Genomic DNA, 22314 nt, shown 5'->3' on the forward strand with positions numbered 1-22314 from the left:
CAAGCAACAGTATTCTGAAAGCCTAACACAGACATAGCCTCTGCTAAGGAAGGATTTTGAACAAAGTTGAGCTGAGATAACTTGGGTTTTTTTCAGTGTCACTTTACTTGAATTTTCAGTCACTAAGAAAGGGTGGGGAAATTATTTAGCTCTGTCTACATAACAAATTGTTTTTTCCCCTCCACCAAATCCTTCAGCTCTACAAAAAATTGACATTACTGAAATTGTGGGGCTATTACATATCACAGAATGTATTAACCTTTATTTGAGAAAGCAAGACTTAAACTAAGTAGTAAAATCAAATAGTAAATCAACCATTGGTGAAAAATCCCAAACAGATTCTCTTCAATTGCTTGACAGTAGAGCAGGGGAAAGAACCGTAAGAAAGAACTTTCAAGCTACATATCCTCACTATTAAATGTAAAGGAACCCTAGGGGTATTTCTGCTAGGAATCTTGATAAGTCTGCAGAAAGGAAATATCCATTCAGAAGTCAGTGGCAAAAAAACCCACTGACTAATTGCAAATTTCTAAATAATGCATGTTATGCCTGGGAAAATCCTTACGGAAGGAATACATTATATGAAGTAGCAGATATGTTTGGTATGTGTGTAGCCATTACAGCCATGTGGAATAAAAACTACTTAGACCAGGAGCTAAGAAATACCCACACAAAGAAAATCCAGTGCAGTACATTCAAGGAGAAAAATATGGGACATGCTCACATCCCAAGAAATCTTGCTCCCGCAAAGAGGCAAAATGCATGGTCAGTGCTGAAATGACTTATATAATACACAGGAAAGACAAAGGTCTCTATGCAAAGATGGAAATGCTGAAATAATTGGATTTCTTTCTGCCACACACTCCCCCCACCTACCCTCCTTCCCTCCAGCTTGGTTAACTGGGATTTATTTATTTGAACAGGAGCCGTATGCTAAGGGTAGCTAAGCTGCAGCCACATAATACACCTAGCAGAAAAAAAACAGAACAATTTTAAATCAAAGTGAATGATTACATTTCCCATTAGTGGCAATCAGAATCCCCATCTGGGCTGCATGGAGAGCTCGGGCACCGAGAACCAGAGACGGAGCACCGTCGCTGGCGGGAGCGAGAGCTCCCTGCGCTGCCCCTCTCCACTTCTGTACTTGAGGCACTGCGAACACATTAATAAACAGCAGCATTTACTCTGCAGTTTGACTCCTAAGAGACCACTCTGCAATTTGCTGCTGTCAATAATATATTAACCACAAGGGGGTTGTAATGACATTTCACATTTGGCACGATATTTTTTTAAAACTGATTTGGGAGAAGGAATTGTATTAGAGGCATATTCAGATGATGGTAACAGACAGCTCCCATACAACCTTTCATTGTATCTTTTGCATTTTGTGAGCCAAAACAATAGAGGCTGCGACTTTTTATGGCAGTAATAATACTAATACTACTACTAATAATAATAATACAAAATGCATTCTTGCAGTCCCAGTTCAAGAGTTAGTCAGTACTCAAGGTCACTTACACCTGTGCTTAAAAGTACACAAGCTCTATTTTCTATGGAAGGATCTCCTTTTAGCTTTGTTCACTAAGTAAATACTGGGGCAAGGACTGTTGCTGCTACAGTCCTGCCATCAGTAATTTTGTAAATATATTTCAGACTGAGGCTATAGGAGGAGTAAACCAACTGCAGCATTTCCACCTGCTAGGCTTTGAAACTGAAGTGGGAGGAAGACGACCCAGACATATGAATTCTGCATATGAAATTATGCATAGTTTAGTTATACTGGATATTGAAGAAGACTGGGCAGATACAACCATATGCTGCAATCATCATTAGCTGACCAGATTCCATAGATAATTCTATTTCAAGAAATTAGACTTAAACTGTGTGAAAATAAAAATACTTTCGTATTCAACGCACTTATGCTCTATGCATATCTAGAGTCACTGCTACTCCTTTAGTCAATATGGCAAGTTACATGGCTTTTCCTTACACGGCCTTTCCATTCCTGTTAGTTCTGCAGACCCAACGTGGCTAAGGAAGATGAGGAACGTGATTCCTACCAATTGCAAAGACCTAAATTCTGCTCTGTATCTCACCTCTGCAGCTGTAATCATAACACAGTGAGGCAAATTTGTGCTGGTTATACATAGAAAGAACCCTCTTGGTTCACAGAGGCTTTGGATCATGAATTGCAGGATAAGCATACAGAGCAAAGCAAGACAGGCAACCACAGGAGAAAAAACATTGGAAATGGGCTAGCAAGCAGGGATTACTGATGTTTTTACTTTTTTAAGATACAATAGACAGATTAGCCTATGATTCTAATAAAGTTTTTAGAAGGCAATGTATTTTTCACTTCCAGCAAAATTACTTGGTCTGAGCGCTGAAGTGTTTTTCTCTTTTTTCTAAGAGGCAAGGAGGACTCAGTCATGAAAATTTTATTAATCTCTTGTTATGACAATCTGAAGTACAAATAGAGCTCACGATAGCTGTAGGAACCTGTGTCAGTGTCTTAGACATGACATCGCTGTTGTTTATGAAGCAGTCATGGAGAATAAGACTGAGGTTTTGTTCTTTTTTTAACATAATTACATATACCTTTTTTGTTGCTGTTTCCTAGAAATTGGGGCACAACTGTTAAAACAGCATACTTTTTATCATAGTTGGAGGCTGATGAGAGCTACCTATGGGTTAGTGGGGGAGGCAGGCCTCTGCTAGTGGGAAGAAGCAACTCAAATCTTGTATTTGAGGATCATTAGTCCTATCGCAAAAGGCTCAGATAAAGACCTAAATGAAGAATTTACACCTCTCTGAACAGCAGGATAAAAATCAACCAATTCATTCATAATTTCCACCTGGCAACCCAGTAAGAAAACATGGTATAAAGATACTCTTTTTCATAATAATTACAAGTTCTCCTTTCTAAAGGAAACAAGAATTGATTTTATATTTATGGAATTGTTTAGTCTAAGCCCTTTACTGAACAAATATGAGCTTTAGATCTTGTAAATCTGGCTTTCCCTAAGCCTGTTAAAAACACTGACCTGTGAGAGAGGGCATTCTTTGGCTAACGTGCTCTGATTCATCTCTTTAAGCAGTTCCTTTAAGGCATTGCGAACTGTGGCGTGGTTCCACTGCTCTGCTGGCAAGTCTTCCAACTTTGAACAACTGTTAAAACAGAAAGCAAAAAGTAGATAGAATCATCACCTTCCTAGATGCTTACTCTTTGCGTACAAACGCTATAGACCTTTAAACAGCCAGCACAACCTTGGAGTTTCCTGCCTAGCCAGCCCATAAAAGGTATTTCTCCCCTCTTTCTCCTCCCCATCAAGCCCAACGCCCAGAAATCGTGTAGTTCAACTAAAAGAATGACAGTATATGGCAGGAACAGCAGCTAATCCTACTATGATACTGTAAGTGTGCATAACCATTCTCTCTGGAGCCTGGTGGAAAGCAAAGAAACTGCATAAAGCAAGCCCCAGAAATGGCTGGATAAAGCCATCCTCTCCAGAGAAAGATACTCCTGCTGGGATAGACAAATGAACGTGAATGCCACACTGTCACTAACGAAATCCCTACATTGTAAGGGCCCACACTGTGTGGAGCCAAGGCTTTGAGCAGTGAGTCTGAAAAATTAATTGTATTTGGTACTGGTTCCTATAACTGCCCTCATTGCTGAAGTATCCGAGAGCCTTTCAGAAACAAATTAAGCCATAGGCCCAACATCTGTCACATGTAGTTCATTCTCACTTTCAGTCTACAAGAACTGCATAGGTAGTGAAGCTTTTGTCTTTGTGTGCCTTGTGCCTCTTTTAATTTAACAAGTTTATGGTCTGCATCTAGATACGTGGAGACAGACCCAAGAAGCACATCAGAAAGTTGGGAGAAGCCTGTCATTGCCATTCATGCCTGAGAAACTGAATGCATGCTCTCCAATCAGCCTCTAAGGTGGTTCTGTCTTCTGCCTATACAGCCTGGCTTTACCCTCAGAGTTGAAAGTTCAGTTGCGCTTGAGGAGTTCAAGTAGTCAATGACCATCTTTATCTCAAAGTCACGGGCTATCTTTTGTTTACACAGCATCCAGGCATTCAAGCACTTTGAAGATAAAGACTGAGACCTTGATCTTGGGTTGGTACCCTCCAGTAATACAGACATGACAATACACTAGATGGACTCCTGGTAGCTCATACTTCTAAGGAGATGAGTTACTGCACTCCAGTTTTATAGCAGCTACAGGCTCTAAATTCTCTCTTACAACTATGCTGCAGAAATGCCGTCTAGCTGAGAAATGGTAACAGTATATAAAACCAAAGAAATGCCTGTTAGTGGGAACTGGAAACCCTAAGCCCCATCAGAGATACAACAGGAAAGAATTGTTGCTGTCTGGGAGGTTAATATCAGTGAGGCACCAACTACTTCCAAATTCAAAACTGAACTGAACAGTTGGAGGGTATTGTACCTGCCACCAAAGGACACAGACACATGTCCCAATGGTCCCCTCTTCTGTTCAAGTTGAGCTTCAAATAATTGTGGGCAAATTATTCCAGGATGTCTGTTATCTCTGCCTCTTTCTTCTGACATGTCCTGGCCATAGCGCTACAGCAGACTGTGCAATGTAGGCTTACCAGTAGGTTTAGAGTATACCATGCATTGCCAGGGACCTGCCGCAACTCCTTTACGCAGACATCAGTAGCTATTTGAGGACTCTTTTGAAGACCAATAGAGAGAAAGGGGGAGAAAAAGCGGAAGTGGGGGAAGAAGGCGCAAGTAAGTGTAAGTGTTTTGCTCTGCTGATCAGACTAGCAATCACTGAAGGAAAATATTTTCCAAATGACAAATGGAGCTGCAGTAACACATCCCTTCCTCATGTTCTTGCCTTTTCGCTGGGAATACCATTGAAGAAAAAAAGGAAAGTTAACAAGCTCCTTTTCTGCCCATCTCAGCAACTGGCAGCAGAAGACCTGGAAAATGGCAAGGATTTTAATTTTTTGATACAACCAAGCCTTGAGAATCCATTAAATTAGGGACTGTGGAACGGTCTGCCTTTAAGGGCCCCATATCTATACTTGATTGAGATTCTGCCCCTCCCCTCTCTGCTACCATATTGCTACTTCAGAAAACATATAAAATCAATTGGAACATGCTCAAAAAAACTGCCAGGTGACCCACCCTTCTTTTCATTTTTCTTTTTATTTCATCAAAACTCCAGAAATTAATGAAGACAGGATGTGCTAATCTCTGTAGTAATGCTGTAATCGACAGAGCAGCTCAGAGAATAGAGAAGGACAGATGTTCAGAAACACCCACCTTTGTAATTGGATTTTCAATGTCACAACATGATAGACATCTTGTAGCATGTCGGCTACTGTCGCATCTGGTGCATCAGTCACATAACTGAGAGGGAGGGGATTCCACCTCCCAAGCTTGATTATTCCTGAAAACAAAAAATTCACACTTTATATTTTATCGGCCATTTACCAAACCCTTTGATAGGCTTGTTTGTTCATGAGATTCAGGATCCGCCTTGAGGTTTATTGCAGTCTCACTCAAAAAGATGTGTTGTCCTGACTCCTGAAGCAAACAATAGGAAAGAGTAGGAATAGATTTTACATTCTTAGCAGAGAGTTGCTGACATGTTCCTGGCTCTTAAATTACTTCAAGGAAGCAGAGGAAGCTTCCTTCCTTCACATCTTTCATCATCCCACTAAAGCCTATTTCTCTAAGTTAGAACAAGCTTTAAATACTCTATAGTCCTGATTTTGCAGTCTACAAAACGCTTCAGTAAATAAATGCATTGGTTTTGACTTGAACTGGAAAATTCCTACGTGTGGGCTTTCAGCACACAATTACAATCTAAGCATGGTACGACTCCCAGTGTGGATGGATGGCACTGGAAACCCACGAAGTAGGAAGAGTTCACTCCCAGCTACAAGTTGCACTATGCAGACGGTTGCTTTTCTTCGTGAAAAAAACAACTGCAAGCTGCTGACCGCAGATCCAAAATAGCATTTTGGGGGCGGGGGAGAATGCTGTAAGTCCTATTTCTACTTCTGTCTATTCTTTAATAGGGATCATCACCTCTTCTGGATGAGCTTGTCACAAAGACTGTAAACTTGGATGGTAAACCATTTGGTGCAGAGGTATTATTTCTGTTTAGACAATTGCAGAGGGCCCACCCACACCACAAACAGTGACTAATACCCAGGAATGACTTCCAGGAAGACGCCAAACAAAGCAAGCCACAGTGCCATCTTACATGAGAGCAAAGCAGTTTGGCCTTGTTCTGCATTATTGCAACCACTGCTTTTATTGCCTCCTCCACTGTGTTGCCATTGCCCCACTGTTCTGCTCACGTAACTTTTCTCAGCACAGCCCTACAAGACACCGATCACCTTTTGTCCCATTTAAATTGATGCCTTTGGAGGTCTGCTTCTATACTTTTCCATCTTTGAAAAGACCATCTGTAATCTCTACTGCCAGAAATACACTAATACATGAGAAAACTACTTCCTCTGTGGTAACACGAGCTCCAGGAACCCTCCTTGGGTATCTGGAAGGATGCTGTGATACCAAGACACTTAAAACCTCTCCTCCTCAGTTTCTACTCCCAGTTCTTCACCAGCTCTGGAACTGATCAAGCTGAAATAAATGGCAAAAGCCTTTTATCCTGGTCTCCCAAACATGACCATAAAATAAATACCACCCCTGAACCAGTGAAACAAAGCTTCTTGCACAGAGAGAATGACAGAACACAATGCTTATGAGCCCATGAAATACCTGCTATGGAATTTTTTTTTACCCCATTCCTATACAGGTTGAAGAGGAAATAATTTTAGTACAACTCCTTTTCTGTAGCACTTAAACCTTTGCATTTACCATTGACATATTACTTTGCAAGGTATTCTATCACCACATATGGAAAGAAACTGGAAGCAACCTCATTCATCCTCAGTGGCACAAAGTTTCACTGTAACATGCTGGTACAGATGGGCTAATATTTCAAGAGCAGATTAGAAATCTTTTGGCAAGGGGAGATCTTGTCCAAATGAAACAAAAAGTTAGTAAGTATTGCTTGATATCCAACGCTTGAAAATGGGACATAAACAGAACAAAAACATTTAAATGATGCACTGTTTCAGTATTAAGATTTAACAATCTGGTGCTGAATATGCTGCAGTATAAATAGTGCCTGGACTCAGATCCAGTAGAGTAACACACAGAACTCATTCACAGCACCGTATGTCTCCAGTGCTGGCTCCTTGAGTCATATTCCACTTGCCAAGAAAAGCTGTTTTTCTTAAGGGGATAGTTTACTTAATGCTATCTCTGGTGACAACAAGAAATGCATATAGTACAGCATATATTAGTCATGAAATGAGCATCAAGGGTCCACTGAGTGAAATACATGCTGGGAAAACACAGTTTAGCTGCTGACTTCCTTCACCCCCTTCTGCTATATAATAATTTAAAGCAAAATCACCTAAAAATCCAGAAATCTATACCAGCTTCACAGAACACTTGGCTTCCTGTGTTTAACCACGCCAAGTTTTCATGTAATTGAAAAAATAAGCATCATATGTGCCCCATAAGTCACATCTAAATTCGTAATATTTTACAAGAGGCTTTATTTTTCATTCAATTAAGGAAAGCACTGAGAGAGCACACCATCTGCAACTGCTCGGGCCCGGCAACGGTGGCAAGAGACAAAGAGGTGGTCAGGGGTCACTGAAGTTACCAAAGATGCCCCCAAACTAAAAAAGTCTGAAGAGAAAAAACACAGCGCAGCCACCGTGCACCATGGGGAATGCTATGCAAATTGCTTTACAGGAAATACCTGCTACTACTGGAAGTTGGGTAGATTTTTTTTTTTTAATCCTCCTCTACAACTGGAGAGGAAATTGTTTTGGCTGGGTTTAGACAAACACAGGTGTTACCATAATGCTCTGTGCCTCTGCACGTTAACACCTGCTGCGACTCCTTTACTCTGTGTTACAGCACTGCTGATGTGCACTATTTTTCCAGCCGGTGTGATATGACGTGTGAAAATTTTTTTTTTCCAGAGCACATTAAGCTGGTCCAAATGATAGCCAGAAGCCACGGTTTCCTTCCAGCTCCTCAGCAGACTTCACAGGTGCTTTATTTCATGGCACTGACACTGTATTTAAGGCAACTCTTGGGTTGCATTTGGAAAGATGATGCCAGCTTGTGAGCAAACGTATTCTCTGCATGCTAGAAGACATCCCTGAATGACTCCTCAGTAAAACTTGAGTTCACCAAAATTTTTCCCCTAAAAAGGTCCCTTCTCATCCAGCACTGGGCGTTTCTAGTGTAACAGCAATGCCAAGATGAGGACAGCCTGGTAGCAAGGAGTCACTTCCACATACACATTTTTTTATTTTTCCTCTCACTGACTCCAAACAGTACAGCTCAGGCCTTTAAAGAAATCTCTTTAATTGGCCTGACTGAGCTTTTATGCCACCACAACTGAGGCTTGGGAGTGGGGACAGGAATGAGTAAAGGCCACTGTGTTATTCATGCATATACTACTGCTCCAGGAATATCACTCCTCCGTCAGCTCCAGACCTTCTCAAAATTATGTGTGGGTAATGTGCAGCAGATCAGACTGCTCATGAAGTCGAAAGCACATCTTTCATGAGTTCACAAAACTGTTCATGAGTCTGCTTTGCTTTCCTGTATCAATGATCCTTTGGGACTCTGTTCTTATAAGAGTTTTTTGAACGGAAAGTTCAACAGATTTCAAAGCTTGCACACACTCGAGAAATGGCCATACGCTAGAACAGCTCTTGAGAACTCATCTAGAAATGGTTGAATGCAGCCAGGCCAGTTAGTCAGTTAAAGACAATAAACAGACCAAACAGTATTCTCCAAAGATTTTTTTTTCCCCCAAATAACATATAATAATAATGTTATTTGGGGAAATATATAATAAACATATAATAATAATAATAGCATAATAAACATATTTTAGAAGGTATTTTTAATCCACGGTGGCTGTTGGTTCTTGAATGCATATCCTTCTACAGACAGGTCTTTTATTAAAAGTTTAAGCTTCAGCTTCATCAAAATGCAGATAGGAAAAAAAGACAGAGTAACCTAGTTTTAAATGTGCATAACTCCCTTTACCCACAAAAATGCTAGAACACACTAGTGGGAAACTTCTGTGAGCTCGAGTGTCAGGTTCATACATAACAACCAGTGCTGTTGTTCCACTTAGGCCAATGATGTGCCACCCTGCCAGAGTGGTTTCAGTTTAGTTTCATTTAAAATGCAGCTCCTTTGGAGAAGGAAGTGATAACTATGCAAGTCAGAGCAGAACAATACATTGAGCGGAAGATTTGACCAGCTACATCATGGCTGACCTCTGTATCTAGCAGAACTTGTCACAGGATCTTCATGACCTCTATTTTACAGTATCACCTGAAACAGTTATGCTTCCAAAGCACTGGGATTATTCCTGGGATTTCACCCTAGTGAGATGTGAACGGAATGGATGCAACGTTGGGCCTAAAGCAGACTTCTAGAATAACTATGTTAATCAGGACCATAACAACAGCAAAAATGCAAAAAGCTGCTTTCCTAGAAAAATAACAGCTAAGCTGGCAAACCTTTTCATTATTATGTAGCTTATACTGCCCCAGAAAATTATTTCATTATATGGGCTAGAAGCGTCATTTGTCTTTGCAACTGGAATGACAGCCATACAGTACGCTCATTCTAAGAATGCCGTATGTGGGGTTTAGGATCTACCTACCTACCTACCTACCTACCTATCTATCATAGTCTAGCTACAACGCTGCTTGGTCATAAACAGAATGAGGCCTGGGGCCTGCATCACTCAGCCACCTGCACAGTTAACTTTTTATCTGGATAGTCCCACAGGAATTCCTGGAGCATCTCATGGACACCTCAAGACATCACTACTGTAAAATCAAACTCTTAAAATGGGGCATTTTCCAATTTCCTTTTTGCACCTAAACAGAGCAAACAGGACCACAACACGCCTTGCACTGTCGCTGGCTCCCTTGACAAACTATCCCCTGCTCCCACTGTGGTTAGACTCCTGATTTCAACCTTTCCCAAATTATGACCATACCTGAGTTACATCTTAAATGGATAGCTGTAGGTAGGTCACACAGGATTAATGCAATTTATTTAAAATGCTAATCTGCTAGGGTTAAAATTAAGTGATGGGATCAAATGAAGGACATTTTGGAAGTTCCTATTAGCATCACCACCCCCACCTCAACATTTTTCTGGAGACAGCTACAAAATGAATCGTGAGTAATACTTGCCCAAATATGTACAGAGAGGGAAGTTCTTTGGCTAAAGAGGAAAAGAAGGATAGCAGAGAACACTGATTCCTTACCAAACATTGTTAAGAAAAGCACTTTTCAACACTAAGCAGACAAACCATTTGAATCCCTGATGCACAGCACCAAAACAAAAGCAAATGTAACCTGCTGAGACTCATTTCGGGTAAGGTATTAAAGCAGACAATTGCTCTCCTTGTGGACTGGTGTACACAGTCAGGCTGGAAACCGGGCAAGCGCAAAGCTTGTTTCTTACGCTACAGCTGCACGTTCACTAACGCCGGGACGGCGCTGTTGCAGGCTGTGGCAGTACAAGTTACACGCAGCTCAGGCACGAACACGTGCCTGCCCAGTGAGACACGGCAAACAACGCAGCTTTGTGCGAGCTTCAGAAAGGCTGAGGGAGTCGGCAGCGCCCAACCCAGCGTAAGATCTCCTGGACTTTATTTACCCCTTGAAAATGTTTTCAGCAAATTTGACTCTGCAGAGCTGTACCGGACCAGAGCCGTGCCTCACGTGGCTGTGGCCATCCCAGAGCTGTACTAGCGTTCGCTCCCCTGCGTCGCAGGATCACAGCCTGAGAGCGCCCAGCTGCGAACCCAAGGCTGGGAGACGAACGCAACTGTCGTTTGCTGCCATGCTGTCAGTTCAATCAAATGGTTTTGTTTAAACGTCTTACTTTTCAACAGCAGCTCTTACCAACACAACAGAAACTCAGGAGAAACTGCAGATTAGCATTAGCACCCAAACACTTTTGATTCCTTTTAGAACTCCAGATGAAAGACCTCAATGAAACCCTCAATAAAACCCCCACTTCTGGGACCATCAAGCCATTTATCTATCAGCCACTACTGACAGGGCCCCCCTACAAGATGGGTAGGTTCTTGTGACATTGATTGCATCTGCTTATCCTCTTCAGAGGCGTCTTGTCCCCATGCTATAACATGCAATTTTCCTTTGTTCAGCTGTGCTTTGTTACAGAAATTAAAAACTGCCCGTGCCATGTAATAAGTACATAGAATTATTTACCCATAAATCAGTTTGCAGGAAATCACTACCCTGTGGTACATAATAACTCAGCCTGTGTTTCTAACCTGTACCCTGGCTGTAGTATATCATCAAACTGTAACAACATCAAGGGATAATTTGTAGTTATTATTGTTAATCCAGCAAAGGGAATGACTCTTCAAGCAGAAAAGAGAAAAAAAGCAATGGGAACAATTAAAAAAACCCTGATTATATTAATTTCTGTATTATATTATTGAGCTGCCTTTTCTAGCTCTTATGGCAATTAAAAAAAATATTATACTGCCTTTGCCTATCATTACAAGGGTGCCCATATTATTCTATTGAATTTCAATCAGTGACCTATTGGGGTAATAGATGGGAAAAATAATCAGCATAATTCTCCCTTGTACTTCTAAAGCGCCTTTCGTCAGAGGATCCCAAAGCACTTTAAAAACATTAATTAATTAAGCTTTGTAACATCCCTGTGAGGTAGACTGTATTACGCCAATTGACATATTGGTGATTTAGCGATTGAAAGCATAGAACGAACATAATCCTATGTTTATGCCAATACAAAAGAATCCTCCTCCTTCCTCATTTCAGTCCACAATAAATAATTCAGCGAGAGAACAGGAATAAACTACGTGATTACACTGTGATGTACACATCCACAAATCAACAGGAACACCCACACTCCCTGAACGATGAACACTCCACCCCAGCTCGTAAGACCTGTGCAACTTCAGGGCTCTGCACAAAAGGGTGACCTTCATGCAAGGGGAAGGCACGGCCGAGCTGCCTGAAGCTCTGGCAGCGCAAAGCCCCTTGTACTGCTGTTGCTGGTGTTCTTGGCTATTGCCCTTTTAAAACGCTGTCATAAACTACGTGTACCAACAGTGGTTTACAGAATGAAATTCTGTGGTGCAACAACGCATCTATGAGCTGGTCAATTTAAACACTGCTATCTAGCCTTCCAGATCTGTATCAATACACAGACTTTAATATAGACTATGTATTTATATCATTATATATGATATTTATATTATTATGTATTAAAATCTTTATAGAAACATGGGTGTGAGTAACCATCAATAGAAAGACTGTTAGTGTTACAAGGTTTAATTGTTGAACTTCAGAGTATTTTCACAGATGAAAAATCGCTTTGATATGTGAAGCTTAGTTTGAGTTTTTAATTTTTGCAATACTAACGTTGCCCATTCCCTTCCTCCAGCATGAGTGTACTCAAGTATTTGACTTAAAAAACATACACCAAACAGTTTGATGCCTTGTAATTCTACGTATCGGGTTTACATTTTACTGTAAAAAGATTGTGCCTCATGTAATAGATGCTGCCTCACATTTGGGAAACATTACATGAGGACCCTGACTTTTATTAGATTAATTTAATATAGGCACTAAGTTACTAGACTAAATTAATAAAGATCTTCTTAAAAAAAAAGGGGGGGGTAGAGAGAGAGAACAGAATGAACCCACAAATTAAATAAAATTTTCTGAAGCTTGTTATTTTGGAAGTCTTTATTTAATTTTCCAACCCCCTATTCTGTTTAAAAAAACAGCCAATAATTGGTAAGGAAACAGAAGGGGGGGGGAAGGTTGATGTTATTTACTTCAGGGGATTATTTTTAAAACTGTTATATGATAGAACATCAATACCACAAATAGAAGGGCGAGGAAGCACAGGAGGTACAAAATATTACAAAAAAGGTAGTTTTTACGTTTTTCTGTATTAGCCTTAAGACTGTTACCTCCATTGAGGAAAATCACATTTAACCCTGTATAACAACTCTCTTTTGGCATTTCTGGGGATAAGTCTGCACTTACCTTGGACAGCAAGATACATTAATAGACAGAAGTCTCTTTTTCTCTCTTTTGTCTGAGAGAAAGACCCATTCCTCTAAGCATCATTTCCATGGCATGAAAACGAAGTATTTTCAGTCATGAAAACTCATGACAGAAAGGCTACTGCATCCAGGGTACTAAGCAGCTCTCAGCAGTTGCCCTTCATAACACCGTCAGTCTGGAGCTCAGGTTTACCCTCTACCAGGGTGTCCTCTCCTGAGAGGCACCATCACACCAGGGCTACTTTTCTCAGCAGCATTATTCAGTAGCCCAGATGTCCACAGGGTTGCAGCACCTGCTCCATTGCTAACATCATCCCCACATAAAGCCCAAAGCATGGCACTACTATCTTTTCGGCAACCTCTAACTCTTACAGTAAGATCCTTCCCAGCTCGGTCCTGGGTATGCTTGAGGTTGCTCAGCTGCACAGGAGCAAAGGCTGAGCCTCCTCCCAAGTAGCAGTGGCTGCTAAATGCCTTTGAAATCCAGACCAGGAGTGTCACAACTCAGCCTATCCCTGGATCAAGGAGCTTCCTTAGCTGCTCCCATGCCTGGAGATTTGCTTTGCCATCTTAAAACCAGCACCGGTCCTTTTGCTTTGGACAGCAGCTGCATCCCTCTGCTCCCTGGCAAAACACTGGCTGCTCCTCTGCCATGCCCCAGCCCGGCTGGGACCATGGCTCCTGTCTGTAATTTAGTGCCTCCCAGAGAGCCAACATAGGCAGATACTGCTAGTGGGGACCTGTAACATGCTTCCACCTCAGCCTTACAGGCTGAAAATTTGGGCTTTAGTGTATTTGCCTCAGTTGCTAAAAAACCTGAATGCAAGTGCACTCAACAGGTGGTGCTTTTCTTCACTGCACGTTTCTTTAACAGCCATAAATGATGCCTGGATCATCTTGCCCCAAATTCTGGACTTGGTGACTGTGTTGGCACCTCATGGCCTACAAGGGGCTGCATGTGAGTAAAAGGACCAGAACTTTACACCAACATTTGCTTTCCAACCTCCTTTGGCAACTTTCTGCTGGCCCAATGCCACCAACCCAACCTGCCTCACGACACCTCCAGCAAGGAGAACAAGGCATCTGAGCAGACAAGCCTTTGGTCCCCCCTCCAGAAGCCTTTCTTGGATTTTATGTTGTGATGTTTTCAGATGGAGAAGAGAGGGAGAGGTAGAAGATGTTTTCCTTCTTTGTGGAAAGCCCCATATCTGTCTTCAAAAATATGCCAGTTCCCCAAACTCCTTCAATGCTCACCTACAAGCTTCGTACAGAAAGACAGCCCACTGAGAAGGAAAAAAGCACAATACATGGCATTGCAACTGAATACATAAAACACATTTTAAAGGTTATAAAAGAGCATTGCTAATAGGACATTGTATAGGCTAATAGGCTTAGAATTAAGCCTACGGACATTGTTTGGCCTTGTATGAATCTGAATATCCTGCCTACTCACAGTAACACAGCTACAGAGAGCACAGAAAGTCTGGCTCAGAATGCAGACATACAGTAGCCAACTATCTTTGTGTTGAGTCAACTACAAGTAGATTTGAAAATTCATGGGTCTCAAGTCCAAAGAAAAATAAGGACATGCAGCATGCTGTGCTGCACAAACAAACCCCTAAACTGAATGCAGATTTCATATTTTGGCATATGTAGTTTAACAGCTTAATCTCCTTAGTTTAAGATTCATGTCTTTCGGGGTTTTCCTTATGCTGTATAAAGACTAGTAGAACATTTTTTCACTAAATTACTACTTTTGGCTTGCCTTCTGTCTTTTCTTTCCTTCTACCAGACATTCAGTTCTTGACTTCCATGAAAAAAGCCAACATGAACAAGTGAAGAACTCGTACGACAGCATCTAACTAGCAGGATAGAAAAGCAGGTATTGTTGAGAAAAGAGGGATTGAGGACCTTACTGAAAACCCCAAATGAGCACTGCTTCCACTAATTCAACATGAATGCTGTATGTGAATGCTGCTACCTCTGCAATTTGACTCAGGGGTCCTTTGCTCTTTGTAGCTGCATTATTGTAAGAGCATATCCAAATCCATACAATACCAAACAATGTCCATTGGCTTGATCCTAGTATCTGTAACAACATTCAGTTAATGATGAGATCCACCATGAAGCAGTTAACAAGGGAGGTAAGACTTGTATTCTGGCATTTTTATATTAAAAAATTATAAGGAAGCAAAGTTATCCATATGTAAATGTGCATGCACACATATATTTAGGAATATGCAATAGACCAAGGACTGGGGCATTGTTGATCTTTAGGCTCAGGTCTCCCTTGTAGCTCCCAAACAGGTAAAAGGCAAAAGATCAAACCTTATCCTTCCCTTACAAATTGATCTATTAGAGAGAGACAGAGAATAGTATCTTTAAGGTTGCAGTATTTCTTTTCAAAATACATTTTAATAATCTTAGTCCCCAATTTGGGCAGCACTGTAAATTCAGATACATTCAATTCAATTCAATACAGATTTTTCCTTCACTGACACTCATTTCAGTCAGTAACCTGATTCTCAGGTTCTTCATCTCCCTCTTTTCTTCCAAGGAAGAGCAAAACAATTCTGCATTTCTGACAAGTCTAAATAAAGCTTTGCTGGTTACTGAACTATGCTACATTTCCTATCAACAGAAAACAAAGGAGGAAAAAAAAGACCGTAGTTCACCACTAGAGGAGATGACTCAGAGCGAGCAGGAACTGTTACCAGACTCAGAAAAAACAGTTTTCTCTTGTACTGTTGATGAGCCCACATTATGCTGAGATGAACCCAGATTTGTTTTCTTAGCCCACATCCTCCTAGAACTGAACCTATTTCCTTACAAAGCCGCCAGATCCTTTTTGGATCCTGTTAGCATTTTCATCTTCACGTTAGTCAGTTAGCGAATGAAAGACTGAAAGATAGACAAAAGAACTATTTTTTTCAATTTGAATGATAATTTTCTGTGTACTTGGCAAAGACTGGAGTTATTCACCTTTTGGATCTGAAGGTTTGCAGTACACACACATCATGCTTTGAAGCATTTCCAATAGTTTACTGCTTCTTCACATGTAGCTGTTAAGATTCTCGTGTAATCACAGGGTAGAGAGGCTGTGGAGCTGCTATGAAGAAAATTAACTCTATCACAGCCAAAACTAGTACAGGAGTTTCATGGACACCATCAGACACTGCAAGACTCAGTAAAGTCTCAAGCATTGGTGGTACCGCAAACACACTCGTGAGATGATGGAGAGCTCTAGTACCTCCTGAAATCCATCCTCCAGTAAGTAGCTCACAGTGCTTCACAACCCACCAAGCTGGAAGGCAACACACAGCACTCTCAGGTCTCTTTTTCTTCGTGGCACTGTAGACACCTTAAGAGACAGGTTATCACAACAGCCCCAATGATGGCTATTCTGGCGAAAGAAACTGTTGTTTAATACCAACACTCCTGTACTAAACCAATTTCTGTACCAAAACTCCACTCCTCCAGAGCTGAGCGCTCTCACCACTTCTTTCTCTCTAAACTATGTCTCACATTCAAATGCAAAGAGCTAAAAAATCCCCCATGTTGGTATTTCAAGAAAAAAGGGAGGACAGACTGTCATTTCTAATCACCTCCCAAAGCCCTAGGTGTCTCGGGCCCACATATGCATGGCTTCTACATGAGTGTAAGCAGAAAGGGAACCCAGAGGCCTGGTCACAGTTCTGGGGAATATTACTAATAAAGACACACTGGGATGATGCCTCATTCAGAACACAATCCCAATGCTGGAAAACGTCTGGAATATACAAAAGACATATTTCACTGTAAGGTACAACCTATACTGCTGCCAGCGTTCTCCTCTGTACCACACATACACAGTAATTGACTGGGCATTTCAACTAATAACATCATAGTAAAGGAGATAAGAAGATATAAATAACAGTACTTCCCGAAGTCTTATGGAGGAAGACGAAGACACTGCATGCACATGCATTCCCAAAAGAATAGGCATAACGACCCTCCAATAATGCAGATGTATTCTCCTCTCCTTTCTCACACAGGGAACCAGAGTAAACCTCAGCACTGAGGGAGCACGACCAGCACAGCAAGCCCAACGCAAAGAGGCGGCTTTGGGAGGTTTATCGTTTTCACAATCTGATTGATTTCAAAGGTCACCCTGGAGGAAAAGCCTCAATCTGGTTTCTGCCGACACAGTCATTTCCCACAGCCAATAACTATTCCCTGCTTTTGGCACTCACTCAGGTGGTGGGACGTGGGTGGCACTGTGGGTATCTGCATCTTAATGAAAGTCTATTTTACTCCCCCAAAGTCTGTTGTTCATTTGGAGACATGCAGTATTATTGGTTGTTTCGTACTGCAGGACTTAAGACAGGTATAAATGGCAAAGAAATAAAGACTTTCTGAGTAAGTAGAAACTTTGTTACTAAAGAATTATGCCAAAAGTCTAAGATGCCTGAAATACTAAAATAATTTAGACTTCAAAACCATTTGAAATTTCTTCTTTTTCTAACCAGGTTTAAAAAAACAAAAGAAGAAAAAAAAAAAAGAGTATATGGAGCAAAGAGGTGATGCAGCACACCCACCACATGCGATGCTCCAGCACTTCTTCGGATCTGTAGTTCTCTGAGTAAAGGCAGTTCAGCTTTTCTGCCTGCCTTTTTGATCGGCAGCGCTCTAGGTGAGGACCAAACACCCACTGTAATGCATGCCCACCTGGAAAAATCCACAGCCTCAGAAATACCCTCCTTTCTCCATTTCACACTTGAGTTTATGGTGGATGAAAATCCAGTAAGAGGAACCTCAGCATTAAAACAGTTTTCACATTCCCCCGGTGATGGCCCTGGTTTACAGTTTATCACAGAAAATCTTATTTGAAGAGCTCATGCAATAAGGGTCCCAGTCAGTGTGACCAGGCACTACTGTGGTATAGATGTAAAAGGTCAAAGCCACACTATTAAAATTTTGATGTAGGAAAATAATCTTAAATATTAAATAAAATGGATAAGTTATAGATGAATCTATAAGATTTTGTGAGACATTGCTTTGTTTAGATACACCGTTCTAGGCTAAACATGTTGGTCTCATGAAATCTGAGAAGTTGTTCAGTCAAGTTGTACTGAAAGTGAAGTTCTATCCAATCTTCACAATCAGGAGAGATTTTACTGCTGGTGGCCCAAAATATTGGCCTCTCTATTACCTCCTTTACCTGCTTTGAGGTGAAATGCTTTTCATTGCATGCCCAAAGAAGGGAACAGAAAATCTGGATGCCCCTCATCTGGAAATGTCTAAAGAACACTGTTAATTTATAGAAACTAAGAAAACAGTTTGTAATGGAAATGTTCTGTCTTTAGGCTGTGCTAACATTAAGCTCTTTACAAACAGAATGAATGGAGGGTACCAATTTCAATACATTAAGGACTTAAGCCAGCTGTTATCCAGGTACGTAGTGTACAAAAGGCTTCATATTCCATCAGCTCTGTTGTGTGCCTGCATGTGCCCTGTTTAAATAAAAGGAATCTCCTATCTGAAGTATCTTTTGAGTACTTTTTATATTGAAGGAAAAAATTAGCAAATGTAACAAAATGTCACAACTAAAGCTTTAAAGCGATCTTGGTAGAACTGCAAAATTATGCTATTGTCTTGGCTGAGGTATTTTCTGCCAGTAGGGGAAAGGGAACTTGCAGTGCTCTATCTCACAAGAGACAGGCAGACTCGACAGGCTGATGGGCAAGAGTGATGCACACTCTCTCTCGGCCTCAGTGAGACAGCAGAACCCTCCACCCACAACTGCCCTAGCCAGAAAATGGCCTCAACCTTCCTGCCAGTCCTCTAGGTCTCCTTCTGTACAAAGAAAATACATTTAATTTTTACAAATAAATGAATAGGTTTTGTTTCCTGCAGAAATAGAGCTCAGACTCATCACAGTCCATAGGATGCTTTCAGCCCTGGCTGAGAATGCCTCGTGGCAAGCAACTCTGCTGGCCAGTGCCTGCTCACGCACCCACCCGGGGCCACATCACTGTCTCCGTCATCCTCCTGCCCACGCCACACTGCTCCCATCTCTGAAAGACAGCCAACCTTCTCCCAGCTCTACAGGAATAAATCTCCAGACCACAAACCTCTAATATCCCCTCCTCCTACCCCAAGGCACCAACTTGCACTCTATTTAGCTTGAGTCACGACTTTTCTTCCCATCTTCTTACCATGCACATTACCCAAATTTATAAACAAGAGAAAGAGGGGATCACTAGAGACTGCCATGGGTCTAGTCTGCTGGGATGAGCAAGGGATGCCTGCTCCACAAGAGCCGTGCCCAAGGGTACCCACCACCAGGCATGCTCACTCAGCCTGTACAGCGCAGAGCAGCTCAGAAAACACAAAGGTGCAAGCTCGCAGGGCAGGGCAAAGCTACCCTTGTAGATGAGAAAAGAACACGGCAGGCAGGCACGGCAATCTCTGCCAGTCACATTCGCACCTCAGCGTTAGCTTTCTTCACTGTGCACATATGGGCTACACATTTAACTGGCCAGCTGCACAGACCCATCTCTCCCTCCAGTAAAGGAGAGAAAAAGATTTAATTTTTCCACTAAAATAACCCACTTTACTGCCAGAGCAAATCGTTTTTCATATAGTCTCCTCTGGATCAGTTTTCATGTATACATTATTAAATATTCAATTGAGTAACTATTTCTAAATAACACGTATAATACCTTTTAAGTAGCTGCAAATATTATATGCATAGCCACATAACGGGAGAAAACAGATCAGTCAGTTTAAATCATTCTCCCCTTACTGATTTTCACAGCAAAAGTAGTAAAGCATTTGTAGGGAGTCCATACAGTAAAATGCAAAGTGAATTTAAATTAAAAGGAAAAAATGAAACACTTACTCCAAGGAACTAACACTTTTCCCCCCTCCTGCATATAAAGATATGTCTATCTGTATTCTGGACACTATACAATTGTTATATATGTATGTATGTAAATTTAGACAGAGGTACGCAGCATGTTAGTAAGAAATTAAAAACTTAAGAAGAAAAGAATTCCCCCCCCCCCCCCCAGTTCTTTCTCCTAGTAATGCCAGAAAATGTTTTGTATTTCATCTTGGGGTTTGAACATTTGTAGTCATTCTCTGATTATATTTAGATGAAAAGCCTTCAACTATATAAAGTTGGTAAAGTAATTATTTCTGTTGCAGAAAATTAGCTCAATCTTTTTGTTCATCAAATCACCACCAAAAGAAGACATTTTTTCCTGAATATTCCCTGTGTTACACAGAGCAGTAGACTGTGGAAGTAACAGATATTTTGCTTCAGTGGATTAAAATCAGAGAAGAAAAAGGGGGGGAAATGAGTTCATGAAACCTCAACTGGCATAACTGGTTTTCCTTAAATGAAAAACAAATCAACTGATAATTTCCTGGCAGATGAAGCATTATATTAAAACAGAATTTAAGAATTTTATTCTTTAATTATTTAGCCCTATCCTTACTCCCCATCACTCTATTCCCTATTTATTTAAAAACTTGTTTTTAAGGCTGATAAATTTTGAAGGATAAATTCTATCTCAAACTAGAAAAAAGCTGAAACAGGAAAATATCAACAGCAGATCACCTCAAAACTACGTATTTTTAAATCCCATGCCCATGCCTCCTCTGCTGTTTAACTTTCTCTCCCGGCAAAACTATTCAATGAATTTGATAAGACTACTAATGTATTTGTTTAATCCCCCAGTCCTCCATAGACAGCTTTTACGTGGATTTGTTAATTGTCAGAGCAGTGGCACAGCCCTGGCGGGTGTGTTTCCCAGGTGAGAGCTAAGCCCTCATGAATCCAAGTTCATCACTTGCCACATTGCTAATGAGACAAGTGCAGCCCAACACGAGGTTAATTGTCAGAAGCAATAATCTAAATTAAACTGGCCAACATTCAAGTAAAAGGTACCATTTAAAATATCTTTTTCAAATGAAAGCAAATCTCAGGAGTTTATTTGCTTACTCAGTATAGAATTCCAAGTTTAAAAAAAAAAAACCAACAACTTCTTCCCCTCTAAGGAACCAAAGTAATTATTTTTAATACAGTGACATATGTTAGACAAAAGTATTAAGGAGGGGGCTTCATTCCACTCCAAGTCTCCATGGAATTTTCCCTTATGTGATCACACATCTGAGCTCGGATTTTAACCCAACCAGTGAAGATTTTTTGAAATAATGGCTATTAGCTGATGTGAAATCCTTTCACAAATAATCCCGAAACATGGAAGATCTGGTGTGATGTTCCCAGCACTGAGAAGTATAATTAAAACAACATGGGGAATAAAAAAAAAAAAGCGAGAGTTCACAAAAACATTTGAGAAATGGCTCAAGTCAACTCAAAGCTCACTTGGTTTTGGCTGGGACTCCGGGCTCACGACAACTTCAGCCTGCCAAAACAAATACAACCACCCGTTTCTTCCCGATGCTTTCACCCAGGAGGGACCTGCTCCTTTGCTTTCCCCTGCATGTGCCTGCTAGGATTTGATTTGGGTTCATGTCCCTGCCTGCCTTTGAAACAATTATTATTTTGTTAATTGTGAGAAGAAAAAGACTTAAGTGGCACCTCAGACTGACATAATAACCAATAGCTTCCAGATAATTGTTATGTGTTGTAATTAAAATAATGCACATCATGTAGGCAAAAAGTTTAAAAATACCTTGGGGCAAAGTAGTTCGGGATATAATTCCACACAGGGAATCTGTATAATTTTGGTTGTAACCACAGAAGAAAAATGTAGAATTTAAGACAGAAATTATTCACTTACCATGCAGAGTTAGTATAGAAAAGCGTATTCATCTAATAAGAATGAATGTTGTGGGTGTAGCTACAATGTTTTATGCATATGTTTGCCCATAAAGAATGACTGCAACATTTATGGAAAAGTAGTTTTCAAATAACCTTTTTTATATTTTTTTAAATTATTTGATTCTTTGTCATTTTTATGAAGATAAGAAAAGCTGGTAAGTGGATACAAAGCTCCCCTTTCAAAGCACTCAGTCATCTATACCTAATCTCTGCATTAGTGACAATCAGAATACCCAGGTTTTCAAAACCTTTCCTTAATTTTAGCCTTGAACATGAGATC

At 40.8% G+C, this 22314-nt stretch overlaps 1 protein-coding gene across 1 annotated transcript in view; it reads right to left on the minus strand.

Annotated features, from left to right (window-relative positions):
* SATB2 (SATB homeobox 2) overlaps window positions 1-22314 on the minus strand; it is a gene marked incomplete at its 3' end in the record, with an annotated part of 75949 nt that overhangs the window by 33548 nt on the left and 20087 nt on the right. The window contains exons 2-3 of the mRNA XM_010293944.1: window positions 5308-5434; window positions 3045-3168 (exon numbers count right to left, since the gene is read on the minus strand). Of these exons, the coding sequence (XP_010292246.1) occupies window positions 3045-3168; window positions 5308-5434 (251 nt within the window). The remainder of the gene's footprint in view (window positions 1-3044; window positions 3169-5307; window positions 5435-22314) is intronic.

Source organism: Phaethon lepturus, unplaced genomic scaffold, assembly GCF_000687285.1.
Source record: "Phaethon lepturus isolate BGI_N335 unplaced genomic scaffold, ASM68728v1 scaffold11479, whole genome shotgun sequence".
In the NCBI taxonomy this organism is placed as follows: Eukaryota; Metazoa; Chordata; class Aves; order Phaethontiformes; family Phaethontidae; genus Phaethon; species Phaethon lepturus.